Source organism: Pongo pygmaeus, chromosome 7, assembly GCF_028885625.2.
Source record: "Pongo pygmaeus isolate AG05252 chromosome 7, NHGRI_mPonPyg2-v2.0_pri, whole genome shotgun sequence".
NCBI classification, from domain to species: Eukaryota; Metazoa; Chordata; class Mammalia; order Primates; family Hominidae; genus Pongo; species Pongo pygmaeus.
In genome coordinates this window covers 116,403,002-116,422,459 of record NC_072380.2, presented here as the reverse complement: position 1 = coordinate 116,422,459, position 19,458 = coordinate 116,403,002, and the positions used below count along the sequence as shown (strand labels likewise).

General features: G+C 31.8%; 1 protein-coding gene across 25 annotated transcripts in view; it reads right to left on the bottom strand.

The window, feature by feature from the left end:
- Positions 1–19,458, bottom strand: part of RIMS2 (regulating synaptic membrane exocytosis 2) — a 775,539-nt gene that overhangs the window by 325,848 nt on the left and 430,233 nt on the right. For all 25 annotated transcript variants that reach the window (XM_054499558.2, XM_054499559.2, XM_054499562.2 and 22 more), the window contains 3 exons: positions 17,844–17,890; positions 14,609–14,721; positions 5,023–5,153 (listed from right to left, as the gene is read on the bottom strand). In XM_054499558.2, coding sequence (XP_054355533.1) covers positions 5,023–5,153; positions 14,609–14,721; positions 17,844–17,890 — 291 coding nt within the window. The remainder of the gene's footprint in view (positions 1–5,022; positions 5,154–14,608; positions 14,722–17,843; positions 17,891–19,458) is intronic.

Here is a 19,458-nt window from a genome sequence, read left to right as displayed (position 1 = left end):
TTATCTATAAAGTCCTAGCTAATGACCAATGATAATTTATTTTTTATAAAGATACTTTTTTAAATATAAGAAATTCATATTTATTTGACATGTATCTGGTATTTTAAAACACTGTAAATTTATTTCTATGTGAGCTAGTCACCACAGTGTGGGTTGAAAATGCAAGATAACCATCCCAATAAATGGGATTGCCAGCTCAGAGGTTTTCATGTTCTTTTTCATTGTATATCTCTGTACATGTGTTACCATACTGTTATACTAATATATTGTCCATATTGGGAAATATACTAAAACAGAAATCAAAAATAATAAAATAAAAATTTTTAAACATTCAGATATTTCTTCCTGACCATGAAAGGATTATCCTATACATCACCTAGGGTACATCCAACCTATTTGGAGATCATTACTCTTGCTTATTAGACAGGATCACTGGCTGGATAGGAATACTATTTTCTAGGAAATACAATTTAAGCTACCTAAGAGAATTATTTAAAATGACAGACAAGCTCCAATTAGAACAGTATCAACTGCTACAAATTATCTTAGCACAACACAGTTCCAAGAGTTTTGGGAAACTGGGAGGAGAGAGAACAAAGAAGGGGTAGAACTGTCTCTGAAATTGGGAAGTAATGCAACTTCTTCTCATTGGAATTTTAAGTATAATATAGATTTTACTTGAATGATGAAGATATATGTTTCCAGAGCACACAATATAATGTGGCAGAAAGATGACTTTAAATACACTAATTAATAATGAATTTTGCTAATACACATGGAAAAGATAACATGCAATGTAGCTTTATTAACCATGAAGGCATTGGCAGAAAAATGACAATGCAAATCCATGTAGGAGATTTTACCTCTATACATGGAAAGAAGTGATAATGTGTATGGGAATAACTTAATCTGAAACAAGGACTGTGATGTATGATTTTTCTCTCCCTCCCTTCGTTTATAGCTTTAACAAATATTTATTTAACATCTACTCATATTTCATTGATGAAGAATGAATTCTGAGACCCTGTCAAAAGATAAAGTTCCTTCCACGAAGGCCAGGATGAAAGTATTTAACTGGAGCCTTGCTATCTAATTCAAGAATGGTTTATCTGGCTGGGGGTGGTGGCTCACACCTATAATCCCAGCACTTTCGGAGGCCGAGGCAGGTGGATCACGAGGTCAAGAGCTCGAGATCATCCTGGCCAACATGGTGAAACCCCGTCTCTACCAAAAATACAAAAAATTAGTCAGGAACGGTGGCAGGCACCTGTAATCCCAGATACTAGGGAGGCTGAGGCAGGAGAATTGCTTGAACCCAGGAGGCGGAGGTTGCAGTGAGCCGAGATTGCGCCATCGCACCCCAGCCTGGGCAAAAAGAGCGAAACTCTGTCTCAAAAAAAAAAAAAAAAAAAGAATGGTTTATATCAAAATCTGAAAGGAAGAAGAAGAGGAAGTCATGAACTTCCTCGTAAGGACAGAAAAAAGTTCTCAGATAAAGAATGAAATTTTTAGACAGGATTTCTATACTGGATAGGAAGAGGAATAGACAATCTCTGAAGTTTCTTATAAACCTAACATATATGATTACAATTTAATAAGGCAATTTAGTATGTACCCAAGCACCAATTCACAAAAAGAACTATGAAAAATAACGTTATCTTCAGCAAGTTAAAAAAAATGAGTTTTACTTTCTCTAGAAGTATAAATAAAGCCTTTAGAATCAAAGCATACTGCATAAGTCAAACACTGAAAAGGTGCTAAAAATATTTAAACACTAAGATCAATAAGCATGCTATAGAGATCATTTTAAAATGAAAGCCTAATTATAATAAAATAAATAATTAATCTTTTAATGAATCATCAAACTGCTGAGAAGGTAGTTAACTTTTTAAAAAAAATAAAATCCAACCTAATCCTTTTCTAAAAATTTATTTTCATGTTACTAGGACTTTGGTTTCCATTAAATGTAATTTAGTAACAGCATGCAACACTTGATGTTTTTACTTAAAATTAGAAGAAGAAATATATTTGAACTAGTAACTAACTTCAAGATATAAAAAAAGAGTATAAAACAAGCCCAGTTATTTTTTAGAGTACACAGTACATTATCTAGAAAATAATTTTCACATGGCTTAACTGAAATTCTATACTAGATTTCTTCTATGTAGTCTCCCTGGCCCCTCTAAAAAGTCTCATCAATAAAAAGGCATCATTTGTTTTCTGTTTACTTGTTCAAGTATTTCTTTCAGAAAAATTGTCAAAAAATTTAATAATTCATAACAAAAGCACAAACAATCCTTTATTAATGTGTAACAACTTGTGTCAACCACAAATAAAAAATTGTTAAGATGATAATGTAACTTTCTGAGTTAGGCAGAGAATTCTTTTCACTATTACAGATGAAACCTCGATACAACCTAATCAATAAAGTAAGCTATAAAATTTATCTAAAGAATCTTCAAATTCCTGATAAATAACAAGGAACTCAGCTAAGAAATAACCTGAGAAGGAAACACTCAAATGCCTCTCACATTCCTTGGTGTTGACAAAAGATAAAAAATACTACATCCGGAATATAAAGGACTGGTTAAGAAGAGCTTTCATCTTTTACTCTTTTTTTTTATTTGAGATGGATTCTTGCTCTGTCGTCAGGCTGCAGTGCAATGCCGCATGCAATCTCAGCTCACTGCAACTTCTGCCTCGCAGGTTAAAGCAATTCTCCTCTCTCAGCCTCCCGAGTAGCTGGGATTACAGGCACCTGCCACCACACCTGGCTAATTTTGTGTGTGTGTGTGTGTGTGACAGAGTCTTGCTCTGTTGCCCAGGCTGGAGTGCAGTGTTGCGATCTTGGCTCACTGCAACCTCTGTCTCCCAGGTTAAAGCAATTCTCCTGCCTCAGCTTCCCGAGTAGCTGGGACTATAAGCACCTGCCACCACTCCTGGCTAACTTTTTGTATTTTTTAGTAGAGATGGGGTTTCACCTTGTTAGCCAGGATGGTCTCGATCTCCTGACCTCGTGATCTGCCCACCTCGGCCTCCCAAAGTGCTGGGGTTACAGGCATGAGCCACAGCGCCTGGCCAATTTTTTGTATTTTTAGTAGAGACAGTGTTTCACCACGTAGGCCAGACTGGTCTCAAACTCCTGACCTCAGGTAATCCACCCGCCTCGGCCTCCCAAATTGCTGGGATTACAGGCATGAGCCACCACACCCGACCATAGAGATAGGGTCACATTACGGTGCTCAGGCTGGTCTTGAACTCCTCGCCCCAAGTGATCCTGTGATTACAGGCATGAGCCACTGCACCCAGCCTAGAAGAGCTTCCATTTTAGCTCTATCTGGTCAGAATCCAGGAAGAGGGGTTACATAAAAATAAAACTAAGCAAAAATAGTCACGAAAGAAATTCAGTAATTTGCAAGACTTTAATCATCTTAAAAATATGTTTCTCTTCAAAGTTTTGAGTAAGTAGAAACTTAAGTAATGTGCACAAAAGCATAGATGATTATGGATGACCTCTTCCCTTATAGTTCCACATGTATCTCTCTCCAAAAGACAACCTAAATTGTTAAAAACAGCTTTCTTAATCAAACTTTATAAGATAAAATTATATAGCAAACAGTTTCTAATAACTTTTGATGTTGTGGCATCTTGATATATCCTGAAGAATCTGATATACAGCTTTGACTTCAAAATATGTATCAAATAAAATGCAAAGCCTTTGTTCATTGTCTATTCTTTTGTCCTTTTCTTTGCTGAGATTGTTGTTCAGGTGACACTTTGGTACCCAACTCAACCTTGACTTTCTACTTGAACTAAATAACTAAATCAATGAGATTCCAAAAGCGTATAAACATATTTAACATCACTTCTGTGCCTATCCACTTTCAACCTGAGAAAAAATAACGAGATCTTGAGAGCACTCTGCCGTGGGAGGCAGGGATGCCGACAGATAATTGGGGAAAGGTAACTGGTATTATTCCTTCTTTCTTTTTTCATGATGCCTATTGAATAGTCTCTTTTATTTTTTATATGCCTGAAATTCAGAGTGATTAGATTTGTTTTCGGATAAAATATCTCTCCAATCAAATCAGGGTAGAACAAAAAGAAAAAAAATAAGGGTAGAACAATACCATTTATATTGATTAGAAGAGACACAAAACAAATAATGCTTGAAGAAGGTGATTCTGGGACTTGTGGTAAGTTTTCTTTTTTATTATTATTATTATTATATTTTAAGTTTTAGGGTACATGTGCACAATGTGCAGGTTAGTTACATATGTATACATGTGCTATGCTGGTGTGCTGCACCCATTAACTCGTCATTTAGCATTAGGTATATCTCCTAATGCTATCCCTCCCCCCTCCCCCCACCCCACAACAGTCCTCAGAGTGTGATGTTCCCCTTCCTGTGTCCATGTGTTCTCATTGTTCAATTCCCATCTATGAGTGAGAACATGCGGTGTTTGGTTTTTTGTCCTTGCGATAGTTTACTGAGAATGATGATTTCCAATTTCATCCATGTCCCTACAAAGGACATGAACTCATAAGGTGATTATACAAAACAACTTGTTAAATTTATAGAATAGAGAGAAATACTATCTTGGTAAGAGGAGGTAGAAATTGTAGAGAAATGAGTACTTTTTAGTACTATTTTTAGCTTTTTTACTAAAAAAGCTAGTATTTTTGACTAAAAATTCTAGTATTTTAGCTTTTTGACTCTATAATTTGTGTTAAAAATTTGATTTTAGGAAGCATAATTTTTAATGATTTTGAATAATGAAAATATATACAAGAAATAATACACACATGCCTAAAATTAATATTCAAAATCACATATACAACATGTAAGTTTTTAAAAATCTTATTTACTCTATTTTGTTTCCTAAGAACATCACGTTTATGTTAAACTTCACATATCTCACTAGTATGATACCAATAAATGATACAGAATTGAAATACCCACTGCTATTAACATTTTCTCATTTATTTTCCAGAACATTTATTTTTGTTTTATATCCTTACCTTCTGTCTGGAAGAAAGTAAATTTTAACATAAGGATTCCTTGGCCTCCCATCTTCCCTGGAAGGGAGATCTTTTGCTCCCAAAATTGTAACTATTAATTGGTGACCAACCTTGTCAAACCATAGTTTTATCTGAAAAGCAAAAATATTCATTTATCAATTCAAACATTTACTACACAAACACAATGTTTACTTTTCCAATCTTCACCCCATTCTCTTACAATAACATTAGCACAGAATATAAACTTTACTTAGTAAATTGTGGCTAGTTAAAATAAAAGGATATACTATAATAACTTCAATGAATAAAAGAATGATTCAGACATTTCAGTTTGACTGATCAAGGCATGTGGGCTTTTTATTATCTTAATGTGATTGCTTATTAACATCATGCACATAATTACATTATCATAATTAAGGACTTCATATACAATGACTGATCTGTATCTTTACTTATGCAAGAATCACTAGTTCATTTTGGTTCTCCTACAATACTGAGTTCAGAATAAGTGCTCAAAATGAATTGAGTAGATAATATCCTGTTTATATAACATTCATAGGGAATTTTCAAGTAAATGTTTTATGTTGTTTCACAGTTAAAAACATTTAAAATATTATAGGCAAAAGGGATTTACTAGTAGCTTTAGTCAATAGATTCCTTCAGTTTGAACTTAAAATGATAATGAATTCATCTTTAAAATTTTTCCTTATTCAGACATTAAGTTTCATTCTTTTGTGAAGTTGATGAATAATATCCTTAGGATAAAATATTACATTTTATTATTTGAGATAAGAAAATGAGAACCATTTCCCTGTGCCATAATTAGGGAAGGGAACTTCATATCCAACTGCTGAATTCACTTGATTTAACAGTTATCACCCCTCACACATATACCTCACACCTGCACACCTAGATGTCTGATTCTACTATGTCAGGATCTATGATAATTATGGCTCTGATCCATATCTTGGCCCAGAACTCAGCACATACCTAACCACTATGTTGAAACTGAAATGGACAGAAATTTGGAACTTGAGAATAACAGTTAAAAATCACTACTGGTTATACGTGAAACACTGGCAGTTCAGTTCCAATTCCAACATAGCTTTGTCGAGTCCCTCACTTCATATCCTAGAGAATGAGACACTGAACAACTTTTGAGTCAGAAAAGGTAAACTGACAGCCCCAAAAAGTATATAAAATTATTTCTTTTTTTTGCCAAATGGAATCAGCCCTTTTATAGGAATGAGTAAGAAATATTCAAATTGTTTAAATTATAGTTACCAATTTAGCTGCTAAGTACAAAAATAGACCCTAGACAAGTATTTCTCAAATTGTGATTAATAAACTTTCCGTGTCAGTATTATCTCACTTATTTATTAAAAAGTTACAAATTCCTGGGGCCCACTTCTCACCTACTGAATCAGAATGAGGCCCTGGAAGTTGGATTTTAACAAGTCCTCTGGTGATCCTCAAGCGCATTAAAATTTGAGAACCACTGCCTTAGATTAAGAGATTAACAACTTGAAGAAAAAAGTCTCCAAAATACGAAAGGAAAACAGTTCAAATATTTGCTTGTCTAATAATATTAGAACATAGATACAGATAAGAAAAACGGGCAAAAAAGAGACTATTCTTCTGGCAAAAGACATAAGTGAAAAACAAAGAAAGAAAGAAATGCAGGAGTGTTTAATTGTATATGAGATCAAAGAGGTGTTATAGATAGTATCATGGTTCTAAATGTGTGACAAAAACCCAACTGATTTCTATGGTATTCTCTATTTTCACCAGTTTTAAAGAGTTCATGGCTTCATTTTTTCTGAGACATTAAAAAGCTTTCTCTGAGGGTCATGACATGAATATTAAGCACCTCAAAGGAAAAAAAAAGATTCTGCAATTTATTTCCAATAAATGTTACATTTAAGAAACAATAATTATTATGAGACTAAGCTAAAAATTATTAGAGCAAATTATTGATTTCTATGAGAACGTTTTGGGGGGTTAAACTAAGTACTTGTTGCCATCTCCACCATCAATATTTTTTCTCCTTTAAAATCATTAAAACTAGCATTTGAGATATATATTTCAAAAGTCTGATACAGAGTATTCTTTTCAGATTTCCTTATGCCATGGAAAACCAAAATATTATCAGTTACTAATATTATCAATTTCTCACGCAGAGTAAACATATGGCTTTCATATTTTTGGTATAATATTTTAGAGTTTACTAAAGTATAAATTATAAATGTGCAAATATTAAAATGATTTAAATAGCAAATAGGCACATTTTAACTTTACTAATTATTTGACCAAAATTACACCTTTTAATAGACTGCCTTAAACTGAGTATTTGAATATAGCCCTAATTTTTATTTATATTATAGGATTTGCATTGAAGTTTTTAATAGATATCCAGTTCACATAATCAAAACAGGTTTTATTAGGTACATCACTTTATAACATTCTTAATTTCTTATCTGTGCTTTTTAAATAAGTGTTTAAAATATAGCTGTTGATTCCCCCAAATATAACAAACATGTCTTCACAATTCTGGTCCTGACATAGTTCCTGTTCAGCCCCAATTTCATTAATAAAAATATTAGTATAATTTAAATTGTTTTAAAATATTTCTCATTCCAGCTTTAGCATGTAACTATTTTTAATTTTCCTAAGTAGGACCTAAGCAGCATAGGTAAATATTTTATATTGTATAATATTAACAAGAATAATTTAATTTTAAAAGTTTAAACAAAATAAGTATTACTCAGAAGCAACAAATTTATTAAAAACAACATGCAGCAAAGCAAGGAGAGCATAATACTACTTAAAAAAAACTATATTGCCATTACTTTACCATATAAGGGTTTCCTAATGAAAAGAGGCAAACAACTTGTACCCAAGTATTACATAAAATTAAATAAAACAATGGCAAAATATTAACAAAATAAATCCAACTTATTTTATTTAGATTATAATTTTGTTCTTTCAAAGCAAAATACTTTCCAAAACCTGAACCTTATATATAATATGTGTAAAATTCATATTTTAAATAAGGTACAAATTTATTTGCCAATCTCCTCAAGGAGTTATTACTTGGAAAATGCAAGAGAATATAGATGTTAAGTGACATAATGAGTGATTTAAAGAGACAGCAACCTTAGTGTAATAAAGGAAAATATCAACAGTATAAAATTAGCTATTTCTGTAAATGTCATATATATGTAGAATCTACATTAAATCTACATTAAATTCCATTTTGAAATCTATAAGGTTTAATATTTAGTTTATCATATAAAATCACTAACAAAGATGTCTCTTTAAATTTTTATTCAATATTCTAATCCCCATGCAAAATTTTACAGGCTGGCTAATAAAATGATTTGAAAGTCAATAATATGATTTGGAGCAACATACCAAAAAAAGTTTTCCTACTAACGCATTTTCCAAAAACATACAAATAAGGGTTAAACACAACTTTAGTTTCTATCAGGCAGACAAGGCCTTTACCTGAACCCTAGGAACAAAAGGCGTTGTTCTTCTACTAAGGCTTTGGCTCTGGTAAGCAAAATTAAAGAAAAAAGCAATAAAACAAAACCAAAAAGGACAACACGCTGGAACTAAAAGACCAAAAGTAAAAACAAACACATACAACTATCCCTTAAATACAATTTTTCCATGACAATATTTATCAAAATTAAGTACTTCAGTGTGATGAATAAATTAATTTTGTCCAATGCCAAAAAACATTAAAAACTATACAAAATATTAGAATTTGTATAATCCAATTTTTCAAATGTAGTTCACATAACAAGAATTAAGACTGGATATAAAATAATATATTTGGGCTAGCACTTTGAAAGAATGATTATAAGCATAACCCAAGAATCAATAAATTTCATCTTTTATCCTTAAACACACTACATAAAAAACAGAATAGTGCAAAAAGAAGTTAGTTGAAAATGTATTACAGAGTTATTAGTGAAAAGCCATCTGTGGAAGTAATTGTGTGACTTCTCCAAAGTATGTCTACCCAAAGTCCAAAAATTATTAGCCAAGTTGGCTTTAGAATTTCTTAAAAGAATAAACACATTAAAATAAAAGTGTGCCAAAATACATTGGACTAATTAGTTGATTCACACTTGGTGAATCCCTATGAGGTTCTAGTATTGAAACACCATCATCAGACATTTATTATGTATCACTCAAGATAACACTGCTTATTGCTAATCACACCTATTAATGACAATATCTTATTTCTTTTTGCTTATACAGTTTGTTATAATTTTCCAAGCCTTTATTGACAGTTTATTGTAAGTTTATTGCCTCATGGTATTTCCAACAACTTTATGAGGTAGTTGCTTCTACTCACAATTTGTAGATGAGGAAACACAGAAAAGGGCTAGTCACACTTGCCCATACTCAAACAAAAAGCAAGATAGTGTAAAGACAGAAAATAGAACCCAGTTCTAATTAAATAACTAAATCAAATTCTCAGAATCAAATCAAATTTTTCTCTTACTGACTTTTGTTTTCATGTTGAAACAGTTTCCAAAAGACACCACAAAAATCAGAATGTTGTGCCTTTATTAGGCATTCCAACAGTTAAATCAGAACATAATCAGGTTTGGGAATGGATTTCAAGGCATTTAATTCTGCTTCTATCACCAAGACTCCATCCCATTCCTCACATTTCTTAGGGATGTCTCTCTTGTCTACTTCAAAATCATAAATAGTTAAAGGCTTCTGTCTTTTCACTGCTAACTGGAAACAGATAATGAGTACTAGGAGTACTTTTGCTCAATTCAGTTGGCATTGAACAGACACGTTTATTTAAGACATAAATCTAAAACCCAAAGGAAAGCAGACTTAAAAGCAGAGTGTCATTCAATCATGAGTCATCTTTCTCTCTCTCTCAATCTCTCTCTCTCTCTCTCTCTCTCTGTCTCTTTCAAAACCAAGGCAGTTTCAAATCTAAGCTGTCTTCCTTTTTATGTGGAAATATTCCCAAAGGAAGAAAGAAATATTCAGATGTGGAGTGTGTTACTGATGTCTGTCGGCATAACCACAGGCTATTATAATGCTTTAGCAAATGACAGAGGGGATATATGAAATTCATAGAGAAATTTGGCATGTTGAAGACAGGGACTAAACAAGGTACTTTAGAAATACATTTTATTTCCCCTGTCCTCCTACCTGTTTTGTTTTAGACCAAAAATATTAATGTTACAGAATATTTTTACAAGTAAATATTATGTCATAAAATAAAAGATTCACTTTAAAAGAAATAATACTTTAAAATAAATTAATCCTTTAAAGCAAACATTTTTCCATGTTCTAAAATGAACTCATACATGCATCTCACAGACTTCTGAAATCAACCTTCTAAGACCTATGGCAATTTACACCTAATCTTCACCCATGAGTTTATATTTAAAATATGGCTATAAAAATATCTTTTTGTGTTGACAATATTTTTTAAATTAAGGTAAAATTCACAAAACATACAACTGACTATTTTAAAGTATACAATTCAGTGGCAATTACTGTGTTCAGAATTCTGTGGAATCACCACCTCCTTCCAGTTTCAAAATATTTTCATCATCCCAGAACACTCTGAACTTTACGTAATCACTCCCTACTTTTCCATCTCGCTGTCCATTAGTAACCACTGCTTTCTGTCTCTATAGATATTTCAGATAGGGATGGCAAACTACTATGTGTCTCACTGTAATTTGTAATTACTATTAATTCATTTATTGTAAGCATGAGAGACCTGATGATCTCTATAAGAATTCAGGCTTCATACAAATGAAGAATTTGAATTTGTACCCCACAATTCATTTTGCATTTTTAATGTCACTTTCCACTATTAATTGCACTACTATCTTTAGAACATTCCTTTCATACAATACTTTCAGAATAACAAAGTTATGACAATGAAATGTAAAAGATAAAAGCTCAAAAAAACCTGTCATTTATAGAAAGTTTTTAAAAGGCTATGGAGTTTCTAGGGAGATAGAAAGGACACATACCTCTCCTTAAATTATGTATTCCTTTTAAATAGGCATAGAAAATGGATATTTGTAATATTTACTTAAAATAGAGTCAAAAGATATTTTTAAAAGTAACTTGGAAAAACACTGCAACCGTAAATCAATCACAGATCATGAAGTGAATGAAATAAAATATGATTATCAATAGTATCAATTGTGTAATATGTTCCCACAGAAAGAGAATTCTGAGCCTTTTCTCACTTTGAAAATAATTGAAAGCTATATTTTCTTTTAACGCCCTATTATAAAACTAGCCAAAGACTATAAACTAATTAAAACTATTAAGAACTACAAAAGTAATCCACTGAAGGAAAAAACTGCTAAATTCTGGAAGAACACATATGAAAAATGGAGTCCTAATAAGGGAGTGCTGTCAGTGAAAATGCTAACATACAGCCTACGTGGCACAAACCTGAACTCATGCTGATTTTCTTCACCAAATACATTAATGGCATGTTCACTGTTATGCTCTAGAATAATAAGCAGCAGGACAATTCAACCATGGAGAGAAAATAAATTGCATACATTTAAAAAAATCAACAGCCTTGAGCATGACAATGTAAACAACAAATTTACATTACATGTTTTTTATAATCACCTCCTTTGAGAATGATATTATATGTATATATTTTCTATTTGAGACATGAACTGACAGAATATTAGGAAGGTCAGCTCACATACTATAAAAATTATCATTGTTCTCAGGCATTAGCAGTTTCATAATTTTGTAAGTGAAGTATGGGCCTAAGTAAAAACTAACCAAAAGCAAAAATGTCCAAAGGTAGAAAAGAAGGAAAAAGGAATTGTCATGTTGGTTTATGACTTCCTAGTTTTCCTTAGGGTTGATATATGTAGATATATTTTTCCAACCTCTACATCATTAGAGCAAACCAAAATTGTCTCCAGGCTGATAGAGACAGGATTAAATATAAAGGGAACTATCATATACAAGATAGCATCTTAGTTATGTTTTCTTGGATGCAAAAATATAAGAATAAAATTCATAAATTACATGAAGGTAAAAACTTGTATTCCCAGTGACTAGCACTATACCTGATGTGGGGGTCAAAACTTAACATATATTTCTTAAGTAGATGATTGGAGTTTAACTAGGTAAAATCATTTCTGAAGGAAAAATTTGAAAATAGATTTCAAGAATCCTAAAATTTTCCTTTGCCTTTTATATTATAATTTTATTTCTGGAAAGTTATCCTGACAATTTAATTTTGTCCTAACAAAAATATTCAAGATTTATATTCAAGGATTTCCACGGTATCATTATTCATAAAAATATAAGTTAGAAACAAGCAAGATAACCTATAATAGTGATTTAGGTTACAATGAAGTATTAAAATGGCCATTAAAACAATTTTAAGAGGAATTTTTAAAGACAGGAAAAAGCCCACAATATTACTAACAGAAAAATCAGGATTCAAAAGCATATTTTTTTTTTTAGTTTTGTTTAAAAATTTACATGTAGTGAATGGTTATATTTTAGTGTCAGGATTATAGGTGATTTTATGTCTTATTAATTTTCTGTACTTTCCAGATTTCCCACAATAAATATGCAGTATATTTATAACCAATATTTTTTATATATGTGGGTGGGGTATGGGTATATGTGTGAACAATTTCAAAACATATACAGCTAAAAGTTTTACTACTAATATCATAGTGGAACATATTCCTTCCAAGTCATAAGAAAAGGAGAAAATAGTACACATTTTAAATTACAAAATCATTTATAAATCTAAAGACTATAACTTTACATCATTATACATAAATTTAGAAGTGAAACTCGTAAGTTTATATTTCCCCCAAATATTTAACAGATGTACCTTTTACCATATTAATTTTGAACCATGAAGAAAAATAGTTGAATTTGAAATTTGTCTAAATCCCTGAACTATGCTTCTCATCCTACCCTCTTAGTCCAATCTGTAATAAGACCTTGGGATTCAAATGAGATAACAAAGTGATACTTACTTATTATAGAAATCTAACTTCCACTCCTTCTTTACCAACTCAAGCAAATTATACATACACACAGACACAGACAGACAGACAGACTTTTGGGGCTGGGATCATTATTTAAGGATGAACTATTGAAATGGTTCCATAATAAGAAACAACATTTATTAGCATTTTATAGTATAGTAGAAGAAAATACACATTTGTAACTATAAATGACAACATATGGGCTGTCGATATATGTAAGAATAAGTAGAAAGATGCTACTTATTTTGTAGACTTGAAAAAAGACCACTGGCCTCAAATGAAAAAGTTCACTCTGTTTATGAAATAGAAAGGAAAAAAGATAATAAAGGAAGAAATATATTTTAGTGGAACATTTACAATCTCCTAATAGCATCACATATTCCTTACGTAACTTTTCTGTTATTCTCACCTTTATGGTCAAAATCATTCTAAAAAAGACATGTCTAATGATTTTTTTAATAACTTCAAATGAACTTTTTTCCTTTTTGCATATACTTCCTATAACTCCTTTTAATTAATGAAAATACTTCAGAAAAATCAAATACTACCCTTTCCTCCCCACCCCACCCCCCAAAAAAAACCAAAGGAGAAATTTCATAGCTAATTTAACAAAGAGCTATCTTTTTTGGGCTTAAAATATCAGCCTCAAATAATTTAATTTTTAACTGTAACTTTTTTTTAATCCAAAATTCAAGGTCTGAATTTTGACAACCTAAATAGCATTTTAATACTAATGAAATTTCAAGTTTGGTAATCACCAACAATACTGGTAATATTAACCTGTATTTTTCTAATATATAACAATAAATTTATTATTTCACTATTTTAAAATGGTTTAATGAGGGAATTACAACAGAACAAATGAATAAAAAGTAAAGACTTACATTTGTAAAGTTTCTCTAATATCAACACAATATAAAATTCATAAATGAACATTTAAGTTTTATTTTAAAATGTTCAAATCAGGGATCACTTAATGTGCAAAGTTATCTGAAGTATTTGGCAATCCATTATATATTTCTCTATTTATTTCATTTTGTCTATTGATAAAAACATCTCAAATATCATTATATTTCATAGCAATATTCAACTCCAATGATTACTATGAACTGACACCAAATATCCTTAAAGTTGAAAAGCAGTGAAGAATACGTATTTACTTTTATCTGAAATACCATCTTTATATAGTGCAACATTTTTATTTCTCTTAAAAATCTATGACGATTTATAGTCATCTTAAGGTATAGAGCAAAAATTATGAACTTGAATTTTGTTATAATTACTAACATAAAAAAAAGTTTAGGTACCTTTACAAAATCTAACTTTTATTAAATTCCAGAAAATCTAACTCTTAATAAATGAAGCAATATGATAAATAATCAAAATTGGATTTCAAAAATTAAAAGAATGAGAAAGTGGGAGGTTAAAAGCACAATTATGTTCTAGGAATAACTTGGTTTGTAAAAAACGAGCATCGTATTTTAAAAACACTATTTGATATTCCAAAAAGAAGAGTAAATGTAATGACTACATACTGAAAGTTGTCCTGATAAGAACTGTGGAACATCCCTCAACATTCCAGGACTCATGGGAGAGGTAATAGAAATAGAAGGACGGTCCATTTTTTGAGATTCAAAGGAGCTAGAACCTGAAACGATAATTACACATAGCGAATAATAACAATGGCTCTTCACAAGTATTTAGTAAGTTTTGCCATATATCTTTTAAATTATTTATTTTTCTGATGTCCACAAAATGTCATTATATAGACCATTTTCTTAGACACAACTTTCCAAATATTCTTAAAGGGTTTTTTTGGAAGCAAAAGTGCACTACAGGGATTCTCTTAAGACCAACAGTGAACCATTTTCTGTGCCAATTATAGTAGAGACAGGCCTCTACCTCAGGACTTAGTTACTATCTATTAAGTGTACTATATTCATATCTTACAATGACATATTAAGAAAAATTTAAAAGTAGAAACAAGGAGTAATCAAAACATAAATCATTAAAGCAACTTAAAGACTACATTTGCAAATATTAAGAAAATAAGTCCAAAATTATTAAATTTTTAAAACGATGTCTGGCAGAATATAACAAACTAGCAGAAAGAAGTAAGGGGCATGAAAAAAAGGAATAAAATGTTAAATATTTATTGTCACTATTTTGATTCTTGGGGACAAGAACATTCCCCGTATGTCTGTCGTGTTCTCTCGACAGAACATGCTGATATTCATTGGGATTCAGAACACTGGGGAAGACTTGGTTTTTTTGTTGTTGTTGTTGTTTTTTGAGACGGAATCTCATTCTGTCGCCCAGGCTGGAGTGCAGTGGTGTGATCTCGGCTCACTGCAAGCTCCGCCTCCTGGGTTCACGCCATTCTCCTGCCTCAGCTTCCCAAGTAGCTGGGACTACAGGCGCCTGCCACCACGCCCGGCTAATTTTTTGTATTTTTTTTTTTTTTAGTAGAGACGGGATTTCACCGTGTTAGCCAGGATGGTCTCGATCTCCTGACCTCGTGATCCACCAGCCTCGGCCTCCCAAAGTGCTGGGATTACAGGCGTGAGCCGCCATGCTCGGCCAGGAAGACCTATATTTAAGGGAATGGATGTATAAAAACTTAATTGGGAATACCGTGAACCTACAACATCTCTGGGACATCCAATGGGAGATGTAAAGCAGGTATGTGGAAGTACAGATGGGACCAAATGTCAAAGTAGAGACTAGTGTTGGAAATTAACCTGTAGAGTGGTATGCCTAATTGGAAATGAGGGGAAACTGCAAGCCTTGGGATTAGAAGTAATGGTGATACCTTTTATATTACTAGCAAGTAGAAAGAATGAAACCTTTCTACTAAGAAATAAGCTGGGTTTTTTGTTGTTGTTGTTGTCATTGTTGTTGTTTTTTACAATAAAGGTTGTTAAGCTTCAGGCAGCAGGAAGACACAACAGAATGTATTCTTTGAACATCCAGGTGTGTAGGGACAATGATAGCTCCTTTTGATAATGTAAACTTGGAAGTCATACAGCTGGCAATTACAACCATAAGAAGAAAAAACTTTATTGAGTAACCAGGAATAAAGAGGGTTAAGGACAGGGGCTTGGAAAAAATCAATGTTTAAAGAATAAAAGATTGGATCTAATCTGAGAAAGGACTCCTGTCTCCTCAGAAACAATTTTGGAATTGTAGGGGTCTTTTTAAATAGCTAAAATAAGATAAAGGTTTCCATGCTGCTCATGCAATATCTGAGAGATGTAATAAAGGTGAATAAAAATTTTAACCTACCCCATAGGATTGTTGTAAAAATTAAATGTGATGGTATAGGTACAACATCAAGCACAGTTACAAGTACTAAATAAAATGGGAGCAATAAGGATAATGATGATAATATCATTTTATTATAATTATAATTTTATTATTTATGTTACAGTTTTATGTGATCATGATATTATTTTGGATAAAATCATTTAGCATGTAGTCAAAGATACTAAATCAAGCCATGGGACCATATTGTAAAGTATAGAGCTATGGCATTCAAAGGACTACTCTGATAAAGACTTTAAAGAAACTTGTAATTGTAAATATGAAAGTAAAAAACATCTATTTTAATAGTACATTCTCAATTATTGTGGTATATAGAGAATCTGACCACTTCTCACCATCCTCATTGCCACCACCACGGTTTAAGTCACCACTATCTTGCCACTAGATTAGCCTTCTCCCTAGTCTCTTTGCTTTTACCCTCAACTCTATTTAATCTATTTGCAATCTAGTAGCCAGATTTTAACACAAAATCATCCTAGATAGCTCCCAATTTTCCTGAAAGTAAAAGTCAAAGTCCTTACAGTGGGTTATATAGCCTATGCAATTTGCTCATTATTCCTCTATCCTCATTCATACCATTCTTCCTCTTGCTCACTCCATTCAGCTACACTGGCCTCGTTGAATTTCCTTAAATGCACCTTAGGCTTTCTTGCCATTGCATCCACCTATCCTGTACCTGGAAAGATTTCCCCCCAGGCAGCCACTCCAAATGTTTCCTTCAATCCTTCCTTCTCAGTGTGGTCTATCCTGATCAACATATTTCAAACTGCAATCCTTTTTTTCCTCTCTCCCAATATCCCTTACTGTACTCTCAATCAATAAAGTAACTTAGTTCATTGGAAAAAATTAACATTTGAAATAGCACTCAAATAGTTTTTAAAATTATAGATAAATTTGACATTAAACTTCTGTATTTATTGTTCCACTACTGCTCTGATGTTAAATCAGAACTGTTATCCCACTTTTCAAAAATATAAATTAGAATAAATGTAATTATTCACTAGTTTATTCCAAGCATTTCCCCCCACTTAATGAGGATGAGGTTACAAATTTTAAAACTAGGGGAAGTTTTGGGGGTGAATTTTTGGGAGTAGTGAATATATTCATGATTTTTTGTTGGGATGATGGTTTCACAGGTATATATGTATTTCAAGACTTACCTAATTGTGTACTGTAAGTATGTGCAGTTTATTGTAGTATACCTTAATAATGCTATCTAAAAATCTGTAATAAGACGTGTTTAAAAAAAACTTAAAATATTCTACATTTTTGTATTTTTTCCCACAGTGACATGAAATAATACTAAATTTTCCATCTTTATATGCTTACAGACTTAATAACAAGGTTATCATATTTCTTACTTCACATTACTAGCTAAATACTTCATCTGACTTCTGATGAATGCAATTATAAATAACATTTTCTTCCAGCATAAATAAAACTTACTGGACTCCAGTTGTGCATGTGTGCTATCAGGTATTCTCGGTATATCTCTGAAATGATAAAAAAAAAAAAAAAGAAAAAGAAACTGTTTCAACAATTAATGCAACTCATATTTTTTATCATTATCAACCTATTAATAGGAGAGTGTAAAATGAAGAAAACTGTGTATAATAGTGGCATTATATAAAATAGGAAACAAATAAGCCTTAGTACTTATTGCTAATAAAAGTATCCTGGGCTAACCCCAATTATTTAAAAGGAATTAAAATTCACATGCATCCACAGCATACTTTTAAAAATAGACTTTATTTTCTATGTGCCTCACTACACAATTACCCATTATAAAAAATTTGTATTCAACAAGATAAGTTTTACAGATACATTTTTATTCTATTCTGCTCTTTGGTTTTACCTGCTATTCTAAATCAGTAACATTAAAGTGCAAATAAAATATCACCAAAATAAAAAGTAAGATATTCATATTGTGATTAAAACTCATTTTATTTAATTTATTTTTATTTTTTTAAGATGGAGTCTCACTCTGTCACCAGGCTGGAGCGCAGTGGTGCGATCTCAGCTCACTGCAACCTCCACTTTCTGGGTTCAAGCAATTCTCCTGCCTCAGCCTAATTTTTGTATTTTTAGCAGAGACGAGGTTTCACCATGTTGGCCAGGCTGGTTTTGAACTCCTGAATTCAAGTGATCCATCCGCCTCGCCCTCCCAAAGTGCTGGGATTACAGGCGTGAGCCACCGGAAACTTTTAAAATGTAGTAACATCATTGAGAAAAAGGCAAACATGTTTCTTATGGGGAATCTCAACATTACCTTGGAACTATATTTACACCAAAAATAACTGTATCTTTTTATTTGAGATTTGACACAAGGGGTAAATATTAATGGTTACATTCATTCAGTAAATTACATAAAGGACTATAAATTCTTTAAAATATTAAACAAAAATATGACTTGAAGATCCTTTAATACCAAGAAATATATTTGATCAATACACTAATCTTATGCACTGCAGTTTTACTATAATACAAAACTATGAAAAGACAAAATAAAAAATGAATACAATTTCAAGTGCCAGATTTAATACTTTAAAATGAACATTTCAATAAAACTAAGCTACCACCCTAAGTCGTTTTCTTCAGCATTTTTAAAAAAGAGATAAAAATAATACAGGCCCATCATTTCCTAAATGAATTAAAACTGGACATTACCATTCTACAACAAAGGATTTCTGTAGGCTTTACCCTAGAATGCTCGTACCCCAAATCTGCATGTAATAATTCACTAACAGTAATATTTTTCTGTTGCTTTTACTCTGATATAGGTATATATTTTACCTTGGCATACAATGTAATTCACTTGCCTCTTTAATATTTATTGCCAGTGTTTGGAAATTGTCAATTGTAATTTATAGGCATTATATTTAATGCATAGGCATTATAAAACAGAGGTATAAATTACAAAGCCAAAGAGTACTTTGGTGTTTGCTTATTTTTGGTCTGTTTGTCTACCTTGCTAAAAAACATTTCATGTTTTTCCATAAACTATTACCTCTATCTAGGAATTGTATGTCCTTTGGCCCTTTCTTTCCTATGTTGAAATCTC